Source organism: Bos indicus x Bos taurus, chromosome 10 (genome assembly GCF_003369695.1).
Source record: "Bos indicus x Bos taurus breed Angus x Brahman F1 hybrid chromosome 10, Bos_hybrid_MaternalHap_v2.0, whole genome shotgun sequence".
Classification (NCBI taxonomy): Eukaryota; Metazoa; Chordata; class Mammalia; order Artiodactyla; family Bovidae; genus Bos; species Bos indicus x Bos taurus.
The window spans coordinates 855,683-878,502 of record NC_040085.1 but is presented as its reverse complement, the minus strand read 5'-3'; the positions used below and the strand labels follow the sequence as shown (position 1 = coordinate 878,502).

Here is a 22,820-nt window from a genome sequence, read left to right as displayed (position 1 = left end):
GTCCTTGACAACAATTGAAAGCCTTCCCATATTCCATTACTGGAAACATTTAAAAATATAAATGCCAAAAATAATGTTTAAAATAACATAAAGTAACTATATACTTTGACATATATAGTAAATATTTAACACCAGACACTTAGTACAAAAGCCCCTCATAAATCAGTATTCCCCGTAAGGGCATTTTCATTACTGTTTCCAACATGTGAATGCTTCATAAGACCGATGATGATAAATGCTGAAGGATGGGCAGCATCCGTAGTACTTATTGACTTATCATTTCCTCTAATCACAACTTTGAAGTGTCAGCCAGTTGCCCTGACCACACTTGGTAGGCATGGGTTTAGCTCTATTATAGGGTCACATCAGTCCAGCGATTGAGGGGGGAGGCAGAATTACAATTTTTGGTCATTAGGGTTCTTTTTGACCTTAAGGCAGGTTATCTTTGACAGTTAAGGAGAGATTATTAAGCTCAGCTCAGTGCTCTGTGATGACCTAGAGGTGTGGAACAGAGGGGTGGGTGGGAGGGAGGCTCCAGAGGGAAGGGATGTATGTATACCTATGGCTGATCCACGTTTCTGTACAGCGGAAACTAACACAGCATTGTAAAGCAGTTGTACTCCAATCTTAGACACAGACTTAGGGACATGGGGTTGGGGCAGGGAGGGAAGGAGAGGGTGGGTTGTATGAAAGAGTAACATGGAAATATACGTTACCACATGTAAAGCAGATAGCCAAATGGGAGTTTGCTGTATGACTCAGGAGCTCAGACTGGGGCTCTGTAACAACCTCGAGAGGTGGGATGGGGAGGGAGGTGGGAAGGAGGTATACGAGGGAGGGGACATGGGTATACCTGTGGCTCATTCCTGTTGATGTTTGGCAGAAACCAACACAATACTGTAAAGCAATTAACCTTCAATTAAAAATAAATAAATTCATAAAAATAAATTATACTCCAATTTTTTTTAAAGGTACGAAAAAGGAAGATGATATTATTTATATTTATCCTAAACTAAAAAATAACCCATTTGGCCTGTGTCTGCATATATGAAATGTAAATAATTGTTTAAATGACTAATTTTTCCATTTTTTCCCTTAAAGGCAGTTAAAATATATATGTATATTAAACATTATTAATGTATACGTATTTACATTCCCTTTAACTCATACTGATTGTTGTGGGAACTTAGAAATATGTGTTTGGATCTTTCTCCCTTTTCTGAGGTCAAACTAGGGAAGCCTCAAGTTAAAGTCATTGACTGTCCCTTCCCCTCCATTCCTTGAGGCACAGTTTATTCCTGTGGTAATAAGCTAACTGAGCAGAGCTGATGTGGCTGGCTAGTTGTTACTGCCTCCAGAGGAAGTAGATTCTAAAAAGTTAAAGATAGCAAAATACTTGGGTGTGTTTAGTTAAGTATTCTTACTCACAGAAACCCATAGGGAAACAATAAGGGTTACTAATTTTCAAACACCCATACTGTATCCTAATGTTCTTATTAAAGGTGGGGCTCTTTCTTTGATGTAGACAATCTCTGTTAATTCAATTCAGCACGTAGTTACTGTGACATTTCAAGGAGGTAATTTGGAGCATCACTTAACTCTTCATCCTGATGGTGAATCAAATAATAAGACACTTATGACTAATGATGATAATGGAATTTTCTGTATCTGAACTTTTTATGGAGAAAAATTAATATTAAATAATAGAGTAAGACACTTGATAGCTTTTAAACCTTCCCCCAATTCCTAATGCAAAGACGTTCTCTAGGTCCGTGCCATAAGACCCTTAGAGGGACTTCAGCTAGCTGCATGTGCAACTAAAAATCCTGCATGCCACAACTAAGACCCAACGCAGCCAAAATAAAGAAATTAATTAAAAAAAAAGACTCTTAGAAGTCCTTAATAGGAATATATGTGGCCTCAGTGACCAGCCCCTTTTGAACAGAGACTAAGTTCCAGTACTGAGAGAATTTTTTTTGACTTGGCTAAACAAATATCTATCTATCTGTATCAGGAAATTCCTTTTTGCTTTAACCTTGAGGAATATTCCTGTAGTGCCTACCCTTGGTGACCTGCCATTTTTTAATCCTCTTTTCTCATGTGCCATGATGTTGCCAGCAGGTAGAACTGAACAGGTTGGCATTCGTGTTCTCTTTTTCACCTTATTATTCTTTCTCTACCAGTATTTCTCTTAGACTCTTTCCATGCTTATATATGAAAAGAGACTCAGGGTGGTTGTAGAATTGGGTGGGGCAGGAGGCGATAAGAGCCAAAACTACTTTTCATCCCTAGACCCTCCCACTGTAGAGTCTTTGGGAACAGCATCATGGAACTAAATTCCAAACAGGCATGACTGGGTCTTTTTCTCCCCTGCAAGCAGTTGCCAGTTGAGAGAAGGTTCTTGTGTGTTGTAGCTGCTGATAGGCTTCAGGAAAATGCCCCAGTAATCTTTGTGTCACTGCTTTAAATTGACATGCTGAAAGCATATGGGTGCTAAAGCATTATCACCAGAAGAAATTGGGGTAGGTCTATTTGTTGAATTTCTTGCTTGTTTTTAAGAAATTTCACTTACTACAAGAGAGTAAGTAAATGATGAATGAAAAACATAAATCCCAAGTACACATTTCTTTCTGTTGTTTGGGCATACTGTTTTGGAAACTGGAGTAGAAAACACCTTTGTGACCATTCCTTTACCAGAATGTCCATTGTGACAGGGGTATAATGCATTTTTGTTGTTGCTGGCTTTTCATAGGAAGAGTATGAAGAACTGCTTCGTTACGCTATAGTGACTCCAAATATTGAAGCAGGTGTTTCACAGCCGTCTCATTCAAAGGCAGAAGCAGTGCCAGATATTAAAATTCCTGCTATAATTGATGATATTCTTCAAAATTCAGGTTATGTATATTTTTCAAGATGTCCCTTAATTTAAGATGTTTACTGAGCTTTTTAATTCTGTTGATTTATGATAGTGAAAATACTTCTGTAGTGCTTCTTCTCAATCAACAGTATATGTCTGTCATCTGGGGGAGAGTTTACATTTTAATATGTTTTTCTTGGCTCTTACATGACAGTTGAATTTTTATTTGAACTTCGTTTGACTGTCTTATGAAAAATCATAAAATTAAAGCAAACACTGTAGCAATTACATGTCTCTTAGTGTAGGGTGTTGCATCTCTTTCAATACAATGGTTTTATGCCGAGAAACACTGGAAATGAAATGCCCAAGCCCCCAAACTGGAGATAGTCCATAGATAGCCCGCAGAACCCCTTAAGTTCATGACCACGTGATCGGACTTTGTCAGCAGCATTTATCTGGGCCTGGAGGACTGTCTGGATTGTCACCACGAGGACGAACCCACTTGGGAACTGTGTTACTGAAAGAACTGAGAACTAATACAAACCAGGATGTGTGTTGATAGATGAGTGAGTGAAAGGTGGAGAAAGGAGGATGAAGCTCCTTTTACTGTCTGTTCCTTATTCAATACAAGATCCCAAACAGCTCACTCAAAATGAGTGTTTTTCAAGGGGCACAGACTACCCTCCTGAATCGGCCCTGATAATGATCAGTTATTAGCAGTAGGTAAACCCCAAAGACCCTCCTCCAAGCGCACAGCACAGCCAGCTCAGCCAGAGGCTCTCGGGCGCCTCGGGGGCCACAGCCCTGCTGTCTGCCATTCCTCTCCCTCCGTAGTCGTGGAGTCTCATTGCTTCTCATCCTACAGCACAAGATCAACGAACAGGACCAGAACCTCAAAACATGTATTTCTTCTAACACTGAAACATACTAGCACTGAACAGTTTCTGCCCAAATTTTGTTGGTCTTCAAGAGATATGACCCTTGGATTTATTCATTCTCTATGAGTGATCTTGACCGTGTTTTAATTACGTGCATTTTCTACTGAGCAAACCCAAACCCAAATACTCTCCTACAGCAATCACTTGGGGCTTTCCAGGTGGCTCAGTGGCAAAAGAATTCGCCTGCCCATGCAGGAGACATGAGTTCAATCCCTGGGTCGGGAAATCCCCTGGAGGTGGGAATGACAACCCACTCCCATATTCTTGCTTGAAAAATCCCACGGACAGAGGACCCTTGCAGGCTGCAGTGCATGGGCTTGCAAAGAGTCAGACATAACTGAGTCCACATGCACATACACAGAGTCTTTGGGACCTAAGAATGCTGGTCTTTTCTAGCATCTACAATATAGTCAAAGCTATGGTTTTTCCAGTAGTCATGATGGATGTAAGAGTTGGACTGTAAAGAAAGCTGAATGCCAAAGAATTGATGCTTTTTACTGTGGTGTTGGAGAAGACTCTTGAGAGTCCCTTGGACTTCCAAGGAGACCAAACCAGTCAATCCTAAAAGAAATCAATCCTGAATATTCATTAGAAGGACTGATGCCAAAACTGAAGCTCCAGTACTTTGGCCACCTGATGTGAAGAGCCGACTCATTAGAAAAGACCCTGATGCTGAGAAAGATTGAAGGCAGGAGGAAAGGGGATGACAGAGGATGAGATGGTTGGATGGCATCACTGACTCAATGAACATGAGTTTCAGCACGCTCTGGGAGATGGTGAAGGACAGGGAAGCCTGGTGTGCTGCAGTCCATGAGGTTGCAAAGAGTTGGATGGGACTGAGTGACTGAGCAACAATGATAGTATTTGTATTTGCTCTGCCCTTTCCAAAAAGTATTTGAGATCAAAATGCATAAATTCAGTGAATTTAGACATTCTTATTCATACATAGACTTAGTTAGAGTGAACTTTGTAAATTTATCACCCCATTCTCTTTACTCTTGGTATTGCCATTGCTTGGTGTAAAGAAGGTTGTGTTGAAGCTGGCAAAGTATCTAAGCGTCTGACAAAGCCATCCTTGTGAGGTTCTTTTCCAGTTTCCTTTTTGCCATGTATTGACTAAAGGTTTCTGAGGTAGAAGTGAAGAAGTCCCTATTTGGAGGGAACCAGTGTCACTTAGGTTTTAGTAGAGCTAGTGAAAAGCAGCAGACCCTAGAAATGTCCAGTGTTGTAGGACATGACACTTACACTATATCAGTATGAACTGAATGCCACTAGTAAACTGAATTCTTTTTCATCCATATTTGTTGGGTGAATTAAACTTATTAATGATGCAATAAGACTTTTTTAAGTCTCACAGTTTTTCCTTCCTTCTTATTCTTTGTCTTAGTGTTCCTGTCCCTAACCTACTGTATTTTCCTTGTTCTAAAATCTTACTTACGCACAGCTACCTTCTTCTATTAGGTATGTGTGATTAGGTATTTTATATAAGACTGATTAGGTTTAATTAAAAGAAAAACCTCTTTCTTTTCATCAGGAAATAGCCCTGCAGTGAGAGAAACAAGGATGGAAGTTGGAAAAGGATGTGATTTAAATACTTCAAGTCATTCAAAGACAGATGGTATGACTTTTCCTTAGCTTGTTTTTGTTAATATACAACATTTTGTGCTTTGGTGAATATTATCCAGGTAGTGAGGGGAATAATTTCAGCATATTACTTACTGCAAGGATTTTTAAATGCTACTATGGATAATTTGTTAAGCAGTACTTTTAAAAATAATTATATAAGATGCACAGTACACTTAAGACAGATTTAATGCATTATAATGTGTGGCGTTTTTTCTTAAAACTGCTGGATTAGAACGCAGATTAGATTACTCCAACTTTCCTTTTCTTCACCAGCAGCAGCATCCCCAAGGAAGCCGCCTCACCCGGTCATGGATTTTTTCAGCTCAAATCTTTTAGTTGACTCTTCCTCACCAGGGTCTAATTCCAGTCCTGTCGATGCCCATGAAATAATTGTGACCGATTTTCTTATTTCTGATGAAAACCTTCAAAAGATGGAAAATGTGCTTGATCTCTGGAGTTCAGGTCTTAAGGTATTACAGTTGTTTAATATGTAATGTAGCAGTTTTGCTCGAGACCACTGTTTATTCTTCATTTCTTTGAATTAAAAAGTTCAAAACGTAACAAACTGTAGCTGCCAAAGGTCAGTCCAGTGTTGTAAATCTGTGCTTCTCAGTCGTTACTGTCCATATGAGTCACCTGGGGATTCTGATAAACTGCAACTTCTTAGTCAGTCCTGGTTCAAGATGGAGCACTGCCTAACAAGCTCCCGGGTGACAGTTCAGAAGCCATACTTGGAATAGCACAGTTTTAAATAGTTGCTGGAACAGCTCTGCATATTCCCCTGAACTTCTCCAATATTTTGAATGGCTCAGCCTATGTGTGACTGAGAGAGACACTTGTTGAACCTTTCCCACGTCATACCTATGACTAATGGAATTGTCTCGTTTTATATGAAGCACAAGACCCAATCTTAGCAACATATATTCATTTTATAGCCACTTACAGCAACCACAAGGTATAACTGATAAATTGATAAGAACTTATTTTTATTTTGGTGATGTTAGTAATCCCTAAGTAAAACAAAGTATTCCAGAAATGGCAGTTTTTCTGCAGCTTAAAATATAGTGGAGAAAATGACAGTTTTTTCTGAAACATAGTTTGAGAAAACTAAACTGAGTATTCACATACATGGAGAAATTATGATCATCAGAGTTTTGTGGCATCTATATTTTCTCCAATATTTGAAACCTTAAATTCTAGAAGTAAAATTTTGGTATAATTTTTCTCCATGGAACAGGTTTCATGCTTCTAACCATGGTGTAAGTCCACTGAGGTAGTACACCACCAACCATTTCAAGACTGTCACATGTTCAGTTAACCCTACTGTTATCCCTACTGTTTTTTGATAACATGATTATTTGGTCTTTTTACTTATGCCAGTCAGTAGGGTAAAAAGCGATCAGTCTTAGCAATTCATTGTAAGGTGCCCATTGTGATGAATGATTTGCAGGAAGAAAACATCAACTCTGATGGTCTCCACTGTTCATCTCTGTCTAAATACCATCCCAGTCCAGTGGCTTGACCTCAGCCATGGTCCTGCATTTCCTTTTTCTCTCATTCACCTAAATATGGATATTTAAGTCCTTGACTTTATTTGTCCTAGTTATTAATGAATGAGACCTAAAAAATTTTAATGACAGTTGAGTTCAGTCGCTCAGTCGTGTCCAACTCTTTGCGACCCCATGGGCCGCAGCACGCCAGGCCTCCCTGTCCATCACCAACTCCCGGAGTTTACCCAAACTCATGTCCATTGAGTCAGTGATGCCATCCAAGATTTCATAAAAGTAACTTAAAATGGGAGAAAAAAGTATGTACTTAGTATGGTGTGTGAACTAAGAAGAGCTGTGGCTTGTTGAACATGCAAACGTTTTCATTAGTGGATTTTTTTTTAATAGCTCTTATGTTGAATGCTTGTTTTGAGTTTTTTAACTTTTTTCCTAATTTCAGTGTCATTTTATGAGGAGCATTAAGGAGCAAACTACTTAATTGTCAGCATATTTATTTTTCAGACAAACATCATATCTGAACTAAGTAAATGGAGACTGAATTTTATTGACTGGCACCGAATGGAAATGAAAAAAGAGAGAGAGAAACATGCAGCAGATTTAAAACAACTGTACAGCCAGATCAACAGCTTGAAGGAGCTGCAGAAAACCTATGAGGTCTCCATTGGAAGAAAAGATGAGGTCTTCTTTTTCATACTGCTTTTTAAGTGAGAGTCAGTAAATGTCTTGTTAGGTAATAAATGCCAGGAACTGAGTGTTTAGATTGTACAAGATACAAAGGGAAGATCACTTCAGAAACTAGTAGAAAAGTAGATACATAAAAATAAGATTTATTCTTCATATTAAATGTGCTAGGATCATGTCATTTTATCTTGGCCACCACATTCAGTGTGCTCAAAGAGTGCTATATTGAGTGTGGGAACACTATTTTTTTCTTCCCCATCTTTTCTTCCTAACTGCCCTAAAGAGAATGTCAGGGACCCAGCATTACCCACCATCCTTTTAGAGAGGTATAGATATCCCACGTTCCATCTGTGATATTTCTTTATTCATTCATGAAGTCCTTTCTTCATTATGTTGATAAGCACAAGAGCGCTGTGTGTTTTGCTTTCTGTTAGCCTCTTAAAGAACTTGAGAGTAGGGTTCTGCTGCTGCTGCTGCTAAGTCGCTTCAGTCGTGTCCGACGCTGTGCGACCCCATAGATGGCAGCCCACCAGGCTCCGCCGTCCCTGGGATTCTCCAGGCAAGAACACTGAGTAGGGTTCAAGTCTGTGCTAATCTGGGGCTTCCCAACAGCACCTTGAACAAAGCAGATGGGCAGCAAACCTACAGCTCCCCTAGGAGGACGGTGGCTTTTGGAGAACAGCAGACAGCTCAGCTACTTGTCTGCAGATGCAGCCCTCACTGTTCTAGTGAACTAGATAAGACTGTGGTTATTTTTTAAATACATTTTTTGAGAGTGTCATAGGATGCAGTGTAGAATCAGTCATTTTACATAACTTGCTTGCTTTTTTGAAACAATGATACTAATGTCAGTCATTTTCTATATTACCCTCAAAACCCTGTCCTTGACAGTTTTAAAATATTTTGTTAAATTTTTTTGTTTCAAAGTGTATCACACAAAAAGAGTATACATGCATATCTAGTTTTTGAAAACAAAGTGAACAGCTATGTGCCACTACACAGCTTAATAGAATACTACTAGTATCTTAGAATGCCTGCCCTTTTCCACTTTTGGAAATTATTTAAAGAACCAGAATAAATATCTCTCAGCAAATATGCCTAATTTACTAAATCTCTTTTAATGGGCCCAGTTGTTCAGTTCTTTATAAGAGAGAATATTGTCTCAGGATTTAAAAGCCTTCATAGATTTTTTTTTTTAAGAGAACAGGAATACTATCGCCGAAAAAGTACACCAAAATGTAACTATTAATTATTTACTTTTATGAGTTTGTTGAATCCAGAAAATCATTAAACAGTTATTGAGGAACTTCTAATCCAAGCTATTAAAGGTACTTAGGGACTAGAAATATATTTTAAAACTGGTCTCTGCCCTCAAGTCTAGTGAATAAAAACATTTTGTATACGTAGCAAAACTCTCCAATGTATGATGGTTTTTCTTGAATTAAATGCCAGTGATCATATTAATTTTCATACACCTAAACATTTTATTGATTATTACTAGGATACACATAATGAAGATTTCTTTCCTCTTTTGTTCCCCTTCATTCATTGATAAGTAGTGTATTCACATGGGGAAGTTTTTTGGTCTTTTTAAAGATAATGAGGTTACCTAGATGAATACAGTAATGATCCGTAAGTATTCTTTCTAGCATTTTTTGATATATGAAAAAGTCATTTTACTCGTTGCTGTTTACAGGTGATTTCTAGCTTGTCTCATGCAATAGGCAAGCAAAAGGAAAGGATAGAGTTGATGAGAACATTCTTCCACTGGCGAATCAACCATGTCAAATCAAGGCAGGATGTAAGTGTGAAAAACAAAAGCTGATTGATATTTATTAGACTTCTGAACTCAGAAGCATTTAGAATCACGTATTAGAACTCTTGTTCAAGTCAGAGAAAGACTTGTTTTTTAATAAGTCAAAATTAATTAATTTAATGTTACTCTTATTTTAAACTTGATGTTGGTACAGTTTGGGGAAAAAATACTTCCTTATATTTTGTTGACTTGTTGATACACATTTTCTGCCTCATGGTAGGTTAAATACAGAGTGTACCTAAATTACATATGTCCTGGTTATGGAACCCCTTTAACTAATTCGACCTCAGATTTAATTACATGAATTTATCATCTTTAGCATATCATAAGCTTCCTATATTGTTTCTACTTCTAAAATGCCTGAATTATCATCTTTAAAGAGGCAGTACTATATTTATACATTATAAAGTTGCATAAATGTTTGTTGTGTAATTTGCCTCAATAAGAATTTTAAAAATCCATGTCCATAAAGATTTTTTAAAATTGTTCTGAGTTTATGTATAATTTAAACTTGAATATGTTTTGTTTTAATTGCGTGAATATGTTAAATTTTAATTAATTTATTAAATTTTAATTAATTTATTTTAATTAAGTATATCAGTGTAAATATAAATTGAAAATAGTAGATTATTGTATCAGAAGTAGAAAAGTATGAAAGTATATATGTATCCCACAAGAAGACAAAGACTCAAGAATGTAGGGGATGGAGATACATACGTATAGATGTATTTTATTTATGATAATCATGTGAGTCATGGAGTAATCTTTATGCATTTAGTTCCAAGAGAGTAATATTTAAGGAAAAGGCTGTTACTGTCATGGAGTACGATTTCTCCTTTAAGAGTGCTTCTTAGTGCTTTCCTTTATTTCCCAGTAGATTAAATCTACATTAACCATATTTAAAAGGGCTATTTAAAATTGAGTCCTATTTGGAAGGTTATTTATTGGGTGACATAATGGTAATATATTATATTCAAATGTTAGTTGAAAGAGTTTAAGTTGCCATCACTTTTTGAATAAAAATTTTTTTTAAGAAAATTGAAAATTGGAAATGCTTCTTCAGGAGACTTTAAATTCTTTGATAGAAGAATAGCATGTGTTCCTGCTAGGATCAATTTGCTATAAAATATGATGGCAAAAGTTTGCTGTAAAATATGATGGCAGAGTGTGTAAACTCATCTGCTTACGGTGGCTGCCAAGCTGGAGAGAAAGGGCCGTCTCGAGCCACACCGCCACCCTTTCTGCCATCCAGCTCCTAGTCCTGTTCTCAGCCAGAAGGTCATCAGATTCATAACCAAGATAGCATGGGCAAGTCACTCATTTTCTTCCATCGGGTGTTTTGTGTCTCCCCTACCTTGATGAGTTGCATGAAGCCGTGATGTAATGGATAGGAGCTTAGACTCTGGAATGAGGCAGGGCTGGCTCTGCACTTTCTGCCTGTGTGGGCTGGGCATGTCGCTTAACCTCCCGTCCCGTCTGCACATGAGAAGAGCGTGAGTACGCGCTGTGAAGTGGTAACGCAGGCACCCCGCTTACCCCACAGGCTATGTTCTGTATTGCTGCTGCCAGTGTATTTACCAGTCCACTGTGTTTTGGGTTTGTATATTACTTTCACTCAGGTTTATGAAAGTAAACTAGCTGACCAGTATTTTCAGCGAACTTTACTGAAGAAAGTCTGGAGAGGCTGGCGGGCCGTAGTACAGAAGCAGTGGAAAGAGGTGGTGGAACGAGCTTGTCAAGCCAGAGCTGAAGAAGTCTGTGTCCAGATTTCCAATGACTATGAAGCCAAAGTTGCTCTGGTAGACATTTTTTGCTTTATTTTCTCCTTTTTAAGTAAAAATTAAAAAGTTGAGTAGCCATCACTCAATGGCGAAGAAACCTGTTTCTCAAGTTTCATTCACTGTGGTGTGGGTTCAGATAGACTGTTGGGAAGGAGCAGCGCTGAGTCAGACTTACAGACTTTATTCTTTTAGCCAGTTATAATTTTGACCTCCAGACCTGTGTAAATCTCTTGTATGTACATTTCTCTTGGAAGTGTAAATCACCCACAGATCATTACCTCTCTAAGAAAGTGTACTTTATTAGGCTTCTTCTGGCCTTTATTTAGCTAAAAATGAAGACTAAAAACAAAAATGTTTACACCCATGGCAGATCCACGTCAGTGTATGGCAGGAACCGCCATAATATTGTAAAGTAGAAAGTGAAGTCGCTTAGTCGTGTCTGACTCTTTGCAACCTCATGGACTGTAGCCTGCTAGGCTCCTGCATCCATGGGATTCTCCAGGCAAGAATACCGGAGTGGGTTGCCATTTACTTCTCCAATTGTAAAGTAATTAGCCTCCAATTAAATAAGTTAGTTAAAAAAAAAGTTTATCCTTATGTTATTTTAAATAAACTGTGTTTTTATAAGTTTGATAAAGCAGTTATATATAAATTGAAGTTATTTAGACTTATAACAATAATATAACATTGTTTCCAAGTGAAAACATTTGAGACACAAAATGAAAATAAGCACCATATTGAAGAATGCAGTAGGCCTCTTGAAATCAAATATTAAAAGGAAAATTTTTTTCATCATTATAATACTAAATTCTTAAAAGTTTTATTATGCAAATAACATTCTGTGATTGACAGTGACATGCAAAAAAACGTAGTCCCTTTAGATTTGGTCTGTGGGTAGGTGTTGTACCTAATGCCACTTTGCACTTTAAATTCTGTAGATAACACTTAGCTAAAAAAAAAAGAAAAGAAATCAGGTACTGTTGCTGGCAGGATATTTTACTATCCAACATAAAAGTATATGGTAAGAAATAACAGCCTTTTGTATAATTAGAATACACCAGTCCTGATTGAAGCCAGTATGAAATTCCCTTTGTTTAAACCTTGACCTTATAGTTAGGAATGAAAATGTTGTGTTGATGGAGACACTGGAGGTAAAATGCATCTTTTAAAATAATTTGAGACTCAGTGGAAGAAGTATGCTAAAGTGATTTTAGTATTTCATACGAAAATAACTTCACAGTATAAGAAGTCTCTTTTTTAAAACAATAAATGATATTCTTCCTTGTAGCTCAGTTTTTTTTCTTCTCTTTAAAAATTCTCCTGATTTTAGTTAACTGGAGCTTTGGAAAATGCAAAAGCTGAGATCCAAAGGATGCAGCATGAAAAAGAGCACTTTGAAGATTCCATGAAGAAAGCTTTCATGAGGGGTGTGTGTGCGTTAAATCTTGAGGCCATGACGATATTTCAGAACAGAGGTGATACAGGTTAGTGTTTTATTTAAGATTCTCTGCCTACTTTCAAAAAGGATTTGAGGAGATTTCAGTGATTGGTGTGGTCTGCAGCACTAATTTTCTTATCCAGTATCTTATCTAAACACTATTTTAAATATCATAATGTTATATCCAGTTTTAAATCTGCCATGAAAATTCTCTCTGTCATGGTTACTTACAGTATCTTATATCTGATCCAGTAAACTGTTAATATTTAGGCTCAGTGCTGTAATAATGCTTTGAATATATAACATTATTTTAAAGCTCTTTTAACTATAATGGTAATGCCTTTAAGTATAAAATTTCTGTTTTTTCCCTAAGTAGCCAAATGCCTTGAACTGTTTTGTTGATTAAATATTTCTTGTCTATTCATGGTTCCCCGTTTTTGCTTGTCTTCCAGTGTAAGAGAGGCCTCAACTAAAACTCATTTCAACAAATACAAATATAGGCCTATCTGTAGAAGTCAACTAAAATAATGCTTTGTCAAGAAAAGTCCATGTATTGGCTCAGATCTGAATGATTCTTATCATCCTCATGACATAGAACAGCTTTGCCACCAATTTACAATGGGGCCTATTTTGCTCACTGGGTTTTAGAAAACTAAAATTTCTTCTATGAACAAAGAAGATAATATAAATCTTCATTACCTGCTTTATAGCGGGTTCTTGTGAAAATGCAATGAAATACAATTGCAAGCACTTTAAAAGACAAAAAACACTTAACATGTAAGAGGCTAGTAATGATATAATTGTTGCAGTCTTAAGTTGGCCTCATAAACTTAATGTATATAAATATGTGAACATTTTTGCAGTATTTTTAAATCCTGCTTGAAAATCAGATTATTCATCAGTGACACAATTTTATTTTGTAACATCGTTAATATGATTTCAATCCTGTGAACAACTTGTCTGTGCTTGTTATGCCCTCATTTCAAAGCACCAGCAAATATTTTTTATTTCAAATGTGTGTGCTGTGGATGGTGGTGAGTTCAGGCAAGTTGTGTTCTTTCTAAAGCAGTCGTGGTCTGTGGCCCCCTGGCAAGTTAGAGCCTTAGACTCAGATAGACCCTCAAGACTGAGTCTTTATCTTGCTGATACCCAAATGAGTACTTGATTTCTCCAACAAGTGGTCTTTTAATTGAGTAGTAATGCTGGAAACAAATGTACCATGTCCAGTGATTGAAGAATCTGCTTTCAGTTTTAATTGTTAGCAAGTTGAATATATTAAATTGAAGAAGTTAACTATCTACTTATAAAAACATGTACTGGGTTTCACAAGTGCAGTGAGAACTTAGAATCATTAGAACTTGCTACATTCGATTACAAGAAGTCTATTTAACATAACCTACTTAAGGTTGTGAATTGACTTAGGATACAGTGTTTTACCACCTCAATATATTTGCCATCTTAAATTTTTAAATTCAAATACAGCAGTGTCTCCTACGGGCAAATATGCATAGTAGGATTTCTGATGTGTATTTTGATCGTTATACAATGTGACTTATTTTGCTCCTGTTGCCTTGAAGTCTATTGTCATCTGTAGCTAATGCCAGGTTCTGGAATCTGAGAGGTTTTGCGTGGCCGTGTGCTTTGTTTATTATAACAATGGAAGAAAAAGATGGCAGGAATAGTAAGACACACATCAGCAGTACACTCTAGTATTGATGAAGCTACCAAAGGCAAAAGCTCATTGTAATCTAATGCTGGGCTTGCTCTGTGATAATTAAGTCTTGTGGCATTTTAATAACAGCTATTAAAATAGAATTTTTAAAATTCTCAAGAGAAAAGAAAATTATTCCTGGTCCCCTGAAGATAATTGTTTTTATAATTTTTTTAATTTCTTCCAATAATTTGCTAGCCATAATCCTCAGTGCATCATATTGTACAGTGTCCTAATAAATCTTATAGTTCAGATAGAAGTTTCTGCTGCTGCTGCTGCTGCTGAGTCGCTTCATTCGTGTCCGACTCTGGGACCCCATAGACAGCAGCCCACCAGGCTCCGCCGTCCCTGGGATTCTCCAGGCAAGAACACTGGAGTGGGTTGCCATTTCCTTCTCCAACACGTGAAAGTGAAGTCGCTCAGTCGTGTCTGACTCGTAGCAACCCATGGACTGCAGCCTACCAGGCTACTCCGTCCATGGGATTTTCCAGGCAAGAGTACTGGGGTGGGGTGCCATTGCCGTCTCCGAGAAGTTTCTGTGAGGTAGACAAATTGTGACAATACAAATGGCCTTTAAAAGGATTCCTGCCAATTTTTAAAGTAGTTTTAGGAACAGTATAAAAATACTTTCTAGCTGAAAAATGTGTCCAGTTAGAATAATTACGATACTGGTTCCATACCTGATAAGTCTGCCGCCCGCCTAAAAGTAGACAATCAGAGTCACGTTATGAAAAACATGTTAAAACTCAGTGTGTATGTGTGTTTTCAAAGCAAAAGCAGTCTTTTTATTTATTTTTATTTTTTTGGTTGGAAATAATATTTATTATTCCCTCCCGCCATGTGCAGATTACTTTTCAGAAACATGAACATATTATCCATGTCTTCATCAATAACAGTTTGTAGAAAATAAACTTAATTCATATCTTGTCAACAATATAGTTCTATCATTTTTTTGAAACAATAGCCATTTTATTTTTCCATGTTAGTTCAAGAATAGCTTCAAGTTTTACATTTCAGATCAAACCAAGACAATCTTTGTTTCTAGGTAATTGCCTCACAGAGCCCCCCCCTACCCCCTAAAAAATTCTATACCCTAAGTGATAAACTCTTCTTGTACATTCAGCAAACTTTATATTGGAAAAGAAAAAGAATAATTGAGATAGGTACTTACTCTCGTGCACAGTAATAAATCTAGCTGAGCTTCTACTCCTTGCTTTGCAATGATGTTTACATAAAATAAATCGTATCTTATCAAGTTACAATGGTAATTTCTTGAAATGTGTTTATGGAAGCTATACACTTAATCCACTGAAATTTCCTTCTGATTTTTGAATCTGCAATTAAACCATTGCCATAAGGAAAAGCTTCATCCCAAGAAGCTTTTCTCTCTAAAGGCTTGAATCGTCTCTCAGATCATGTAAAGAGATACGTTAAAAGCACAAGAAAAAAATGTTTAGCTTGCTGACATAATGCCCTTAAGTTTGCTGACATAATGCCCATGTCTTAACTTTTTATATTGAATTAGTCTCTCCAAATTATTTCAAAGGACCTAGGCATTATAATCCTCATTAAACTTTGTTAATGAAGTAACTGTTGCTCAATTTTATATAAAGATATTCTCAAGACAAGAACTTACATAGTAGCCCAAACTTCTAGATGGAAAGAGGACAACATAGAAAACCATTTAAACATAGGGTTACACAATGCCCTCTATTCAAATATTCTGAAACATCTCAGTGACTGAATATTGAAATCCTCACCTGATGTTTGATATCAGGTATATATGGATTTCCCTGGTGTCTCAGATGGTAAAGAATAAGATCTGGGTTCATTTCCTGAGTCAGGAAGATCCCCTGGAGAAGAGAATGGCTACCCACTCCAGTATCCTTGCCTAGAGAATCCATGCACTGAGGAGCCTGGCAGCCTACAGTTCATGGGGTCACAAAGAGTCAGATTTGACTGAGCGACTAAGCACGCGTGCATATACAGTCTCAAATGGAAATTTTAACCAAATCCTCATACTGAGAGGGGAAAATCTAGAATAGGACCCTTCATCCTAGCTTCTGGAAGCTGACATTTTATATTTCTTTAATCCAAGACTAAGTTTCAGTTCTGAGAAAAGGTTACTATATATGTGTCACTAAATCAGTTGTGTACAAATATGCTCTTAATTCATGACATATAATCTACCTGCAAGAATTCATTTCTTCTACAGTATCAAAAGTAAAGATTTTAGTGTTACAAACTGATCTATTACTGTTTGCTGAAAAAATCAAGAATTAAAAATACATTGGTTTTTAAACCACAAGTTGTGAGTGACAGTGATGTGTCAGTGTTGGTTAATCGACTGTAACAAATGTATCACTGTGTGCATAATATCCATTGTAGGGGAGGTTGTGGGTATGTGGGAACAGGGAGTATATGGGAACTCCATACTTTGATTCAGTTTAGTTGTGAACCTAAAATGTCTCTAAAAAGTTTATTTTAAAAAAAATTCATTGGTCTTGTTAGAATAGCAGTGATAGATGGTAAATGAAGAGGGTAGGGTGATTATCAGAAAATTATTCTAAAGATCTAAATACCAGGCCATTTATCAGGGTAGTTGTATGAAATAATGGAAAGAACATAAATCCTTAGGCACAGTGTGACCATATTATTGTAGTGGTTGTAAGGTCCCAGGTGAGTACCTAACTTTTTTTTTCTTTTCACATAAAAGCAAATCACTCATTAACTGTCATGTGTCAAAGTGGTCTGAAGTCTTTAATGGTTAATGCTGACATTAACCAGTCAACACTGACATAGTGTATTCACTGAACCCTATTGACATATCCAGTGATAACACATTTCTGTATTTCTGTGGGACCAAATTTTAGCTAGGATGGATTTTCCTTGTTGGGAAGAGAAAAGTAATCTTAACTTGGAAACGTGTTAATGGAATTAATGTGTGGTTTCTAGGAACAGATTTCACAACCAATAAAAGGGAAGAGTATGGGCCTGGTGTTCAAGGGAAAGAGCCTCCTTCTGCTCATTTGGATGCTTCAGCCGCTCCGGTGCCCTCAGCGGGCGCAGTGCCGCCGTCCCCACCAGCAGCGGCCCTCGGAGCCACCTGCGCGGCTGCCTTTCCCTCGGCGGCTTCCGTCACCTCTGCCGGCGCCACTTCCTCTTCCTCAGCCCACGTCTCGGTCTCTGCCCCCCATGGCGCTGGGCTGATAGCTACAGCTTCTGCTGCACAGGAGGAAATGGTCAGTACAGTAATGTAGGTGCTTGTGCTGGGAAGAGGGTTCCAAACTTCTTTGTATAGTGGATATTTTGAACTCAGAACCTATTTTGCCATGGAGAAAAAAAAATCTAGATGGTCTTTAGGCCAATCCACAGAAAATATTTAATATACAAATTAACTGAAACATTAATTTATAGTGAAAATAATACCTGACAATTCTATTACAGGAGTGATAATTAAAAATGAAGAACGTTTTAATTTTAAAGGAAAGAAAGTTTCAAGGGTCTAGGAGGCTAATGGCTCTTCTGTACATTTTCTGTTCAACTGTCTGTGTTAGTCACTCAGTTGTGTTCGACTCTGTGATTCCCATGGACTGTAGCCCACCAGACTCCTATGTCCATGGGATTCTCCAGGCAAGAATACTGGAGTGGGTAGCCATGCCCTCCTCCAGGGAATCTTCCGGACCCAGGGATCAAACGTGGGTCTCCCACGTTGCAGGGAGATTTTTTACTGCCTGAGCTACCAGGGAGGCCTTCCCTCTTCATGGATGGCAGATACTAATGCTACTCTGTAGTGACTCCATCTTAATTTGATTAGGTTTTAAGTTTTCATTTATAATTGGAATGAAGATAGCAATTGTTTTTCCTAAAGTCACTAGCTGCTAATAGAGGGGTCCATAGAGGGGGAGGAGAAGGCAATGGCACCCTACTCCAGTGCTCTTGCCTGGAAAATCCCATGGACAGAGGAGCCTGGTGGGCTGCAGTCCATGGGGTTGCTACAAGTCAGACACGACTGAGCGACTTCACTTTCACTTTTCACTTTCATGCATTGGAGAAGGAAACAGCAACCCACTCCAGTATTCTTGCCTAGAGAATCCCAGGGACAGGGGAGCCTGGTGGGCTGCCGTCTATGGGGTCGCACAGAGTCGGACACGACTGAAGCGACTTAGCAGCATAGAGGGGGAAGAGTACTGAAGGAGGATGGAGTATTTGTGGGAGAATTTACCTGAAGTTCAATTAGTCAAACTATTTATCTGCATATCATGGTTCTGACTTCCTGGCCTCCTGTTGTGAAACCTGTATTCTTCAGTGTCTCTCAAAGGGCATAAGGATACTGGCAAAGTTTATCAAATTCAACTCTGCAGGGCTTTTTAAAAATAACCATATGCCCTTCTTCCCTACTCTGGCTTGGATCTGGCACAAAGCCTTCTATAAAGGCACTGGGATGATTCTTATTTGCTTGTCTCCCTCTCCTCCCTGACCCTAACCACTTACATGAAAGGAAGAAAGATGGCCGAGTAGGTTTTAGGTTTTAAAAGAGTTAGATTGGAGATGTGCTCTCATAGTGCTCGGCAGCTCTCTGTAGCTAAGGGAACATATTGAGTCAACTGGACGATTAGTCATCTGAAGTATTCCTGCTGACTTGAATTTCTGCCTTTGGAAAGCTACTAACTTTAGGGGGAAATTTTTAAAATCTATTTTTGCAAATCTCAACGTATTTTTGCTCCTCATTCAAAGAGGCTTAAAAAAAATATGACTTAAAAGAAATTTGAATGTGTCGGGGAGTTTTGATTTAGAAAGATACGACAGTTCTACTGCCATGTGTTCAGCTGTGTTTATTTCTCATGATTACACATTTTGAAGTGAGATCCTATACTAATGATCTCATTTAAATAAACATGGTGGTTTGTCATTCATATGCATATCCAGATAACACAGAGAGCTCGATTTTTCAAAATTCCCTTCTAAAATATGACTACACGTACATTTGTACATCTGGGTTTGTATCTGAATCTGAATGTGTGTAGGAAGAACCCAATGAATGAGTCTGTTTACCACCCTTTTTTATTACTTTTTGAAACAGTTTGGTTACCTGAGACAATTTTGAAGTCTTTGAAACCTAAAAAACACAATATTAGATAGGCCTTTTTCTTCCCCCATCCCTCCAACTACATTCTCCTTTAGAACAGTCACACATTCCATTTCATTGACGTAAGTACAGCCTTTAGAGAGAAAGGAGAATGACAAACTAATCTGTAGGTATCATGCTAGTTTTCTTCCTTTTCTATTTAATTAAATACTCAGTTCAGTCGCTCAGTCATGTCCGACTCTGAGACCCCATGGACTGCAGCACACCAGGCCTCCCTGTCCATCACCAACTCCTGGAGCTTACTCAAACTCATGTCCATCAAGTCAGTGATGCCATCCAACCATCTCATCCTCTAAATTAAATACTCAGATTTACCTCAAATATGTCTTCTTGCTTTTGGAAAGAACCATAATGACAAAAGCAGGAACAAATACACTACTTGGGTTACTTTCCTTACATGAAACCATTGTTGCTGGACACAGGAAAAGAAGAGAGATTTGTGATTCAGGACCGGCTGTCTTTCTCTTCATTTGAATCACAGAAACTTCCTTTCCTTCCAAAACGTTTTCTAGTCTTCCTCAATATTTCCAGGACCTGAAGGAGGTGTGTATAGAAAGTAAACTGCAGAGTATCAGGAGACAAATAACTGAGGAAGGGAGGTATACTGTTCTAGTGAAAGAACGTTTTCATCTGTAAAATTATTTCATTTCTGCAGACATCATCAGTGTGTTAAAATATCATAATTTCATGATGAAAATAATTTTCAAAAAATATATGTGCTCGCTTTGACAGCACGTGTACTGAACGTGTGCTGTTTAGCAAATGTACTATTGTAGTTCACAAAGTGGAACAGTAGATGGCACTTGACTTTTTATAACTCCAGTTGAAATAATTGGAAGAGTTGGAATTAGATTTTTAAGCTGTTCAGTAAGGTTTCTCTTCACTCTTCATCTGAACGGAAAGTGAAAGGCTAGCATTAGTCAGCTGGGGCTGCTCTCCCTGTTTCATAAATGAGGAGGCTGAGGGCTAGGGAGAATAACTTGCCAGTGGACACAGTTACTAATGCAGTTTGAATTCAGAGTTTGAAAATCTGGCTTCAGAGCCCTGTACTCTTGAGCAATAATCTGCATTGTTTCCATGTCAGATACTAAATACAAATATTAGAGTTGTCTAAATATGCCATTTCCCTTTTTTCTTACTCCTTTTAATTTTTGCCCAGCTGGAGTATTGTCCAACTGTAAGCAACAAAAGCTGTAAAACCTGGCATTACCTTTTGATATGATCATCCCATTTTTTTGCAATACACTGCAAATAGCTCTCAAAGGAAAAGGAAGGTCCAGTGGTTAGGATTCCGTGCTTTCACTGCTGAGGGACTGGGTTCCATCGTTGGTCGGGTAACTAAGATCCCACAAGCCACATAGTGCGATCCCCCGCCCCCCACCAAAAAAGAAAAACCTATTCGTGAAGAAAAATTATATTAACAATGCCATAAGGAAAAGGGGAAGACAGAAAAGCATATGTGTACTGGTAATTTATCCATAAGGGTCGTTCATTAAACAGATTAGTGGTTCTGAAGAATAGGGATTGTTTGGGAAGGGAGACGGATATGACTCTAAAGAAAGGACAGTGTGAGGGAGAGCCTTGTGGTGATGGAACAGCTGTGTATCTTGATTGCAGTGATAGTTACGGAAGTCCACATGTGATAAAGTGGCATCCGTGCCAGGGCCGACTTGCCGGCTTTGCTGCTCTAAGTATGCAGTAATTGTCTAAGGTGCAGTCGTTGGAGGAGGCTGGGTGCTGCACACGTGGGGCCTCTCGTGCACTCTTTGCCGCTTCCCATGAATCTGTAGCTGTTTCAAAATAAAGCTTTAGAAGTTCCTAAAATCCTATAAAATAGCTGGAATACCAAGGTTAAAGGGGTATTTGAAATGGTTGGTTTTATGTTATGTTTTTTGTCTTGTTTAAAAAATTTTCCCCATGTTAGAGTTGGTTGAATGTACAATTATTTTAAGCGCCTGTGTATTTTCAAGTTACAGAAGCAAAAGTACCGTAGATTTTGCCATAGATTTTCTGCCAACCAGATATTTCTTTTACAGTATGGGCCCAGGGTGGTGACATCAGCGCAACAGAAAGCTGGGAGAACAATCACGGCCCGGGTCACAGGGAGGTGTGATTTTGCTTCAAAAAACAGAATCAGTAGCAGTTTGGCTATAATGGGAGTTTCTCCTCCCATGAGCTCCGTTGTTGTGGAAAAACATCATCCGGTCACAGTGGTGAGTCTGCTTTTGATAACTTTTGGTCACAAAACCTTTTTCCTGAGAGATGATAGACTAATAAGCACTTAAATGCCATGTTGAGGAGAAGATCAAAATCCATGATAACTGGTACTTGTTGTGCCTTTACGACCACAGTCTTTATATACTTAAATGGTCACATCTGCTTTATATGTGTACCTTTCCTATTTTAAGAGATGAATTTCAGAGACTTGTTCCTTGTCAGTTGTGTGCTGTGTGTGTGTCACTCGGTCGTGTCCGACTCTTTGCGGTCCCGTGGACTGTAGCCCCCCAGATTCCTCTGTCCATGCTTTTCTCCAGGCAAGGATACTGGGGTGGGTTGCCATTCCTTCTCCAGAGGATCTTCCCGACCCAGGAATCGAACCCAGGTCTCCGGCGTTGTGGGCAGATGGTTTACCATCTGAGCCACTAGGGAATGAGGGTAGGGGCTCATCCGGGATAGTATAAAAATTATCAAATACAAAAAGTAATCCAGTGTGTTGATGGCCAAAAGGGTAAAATACATAAATGATTTCTCAATAATTTTTTTAAAAAGACAAAAACTGTTTACTCATTAATTGCTATCCATATAGCATATTTTTTACCCTAAGAAAAACTTATCTACTTTTATGGTGTTTAATTTTTGCTCCTTTTTTTTTTTTTTGGAAGTCTTCTTCCTACTTTTTCAAATACAATTGTCAACATATTTCTAACTTGGGGAAAAAATGAGGTTGCAATAAATTCATGGGATATAAAGAAAAGTACATGGAATTTAAGCAAAAATAAATGAGAAAACCTGAGTTAATGCCTTAGTTTAGCTAATTACTTCCTTTGTGATCATATACAAATCAAAAAATATTAGAGCCTCCATTTTTTTGATGTGTAAAACAGGAGCAATAAGAGTACTTAGCTCCTAGAGTTAACTGTCAGGATGCAAGATTAAATGAGGTACTGTGAAAATTAAATGAGATGCATAAAGGCACTTTGTAAACTGTAAAGCCATAAACAAATTTAATTTAATAAAAATTACTAGAGAAGGACACATGGGATATCTCCTGTTATTTCTTACAATCATACATGAATCAACAATTATCTCAAAAAG

At 37.9% G+C, this 22,820-nt stretch overlaps 1 protein-coding gene across 7 annotated transcripts in view; it reads left to right on the top strand.

Moving 5' to 3' along the window:
• Window positions 1-22,820, top strand: part of POC5 (POC5 centriolar protein) — a 32,906-nt gene that overhangs the window by 6,092 nt on the left and 3,994 nt on the right. For 4 of the 7 annotated variants that reach the window (XM_027552906.1, XM_027552905.1, XM_027552904.1 and 1 more), the window contains 9 exons: window positions 2,753-2,894; window positions 5,330-5,413; window positions 5,695-5,891; window positions 7,431-7,607; window positions 9,307-9,411; window positions 11,046-11,225; window positions 12,538-12,691; window positions 17,312-17,598; window positions 21,542-21,718. In XM_027552906.1, coding sequence (XP_027408707.1) covers window positions 2,753-2,894; window positions 5,330-5,413; window positions 5,695-5,891; window positions 7,431-7,607; window positions 9,307-9,411; window positions 11,046-11,225; window positions 12,538-12,691; window positions 17,312-17,598; window positions 21,542-21,718 — 1,503 coding nt within the window. The remainder of the gene's footprint in view (window positions 1-2,752; window positions 2,895-5,329; window positions 5,414-5,694; window positions 5,892-7,430; window positions 7,608-9,306; window positions 9,412-11,045; window positions 11,226-12,537; window positions 12,692-17,311; window positions 17,599-21,541; window positions 21,719-22,820) is intronic. The other 3 variants (XM_027552907.1, XM_027552908.1, XM_027552909.1) reach the window with 3 other exon arrangements.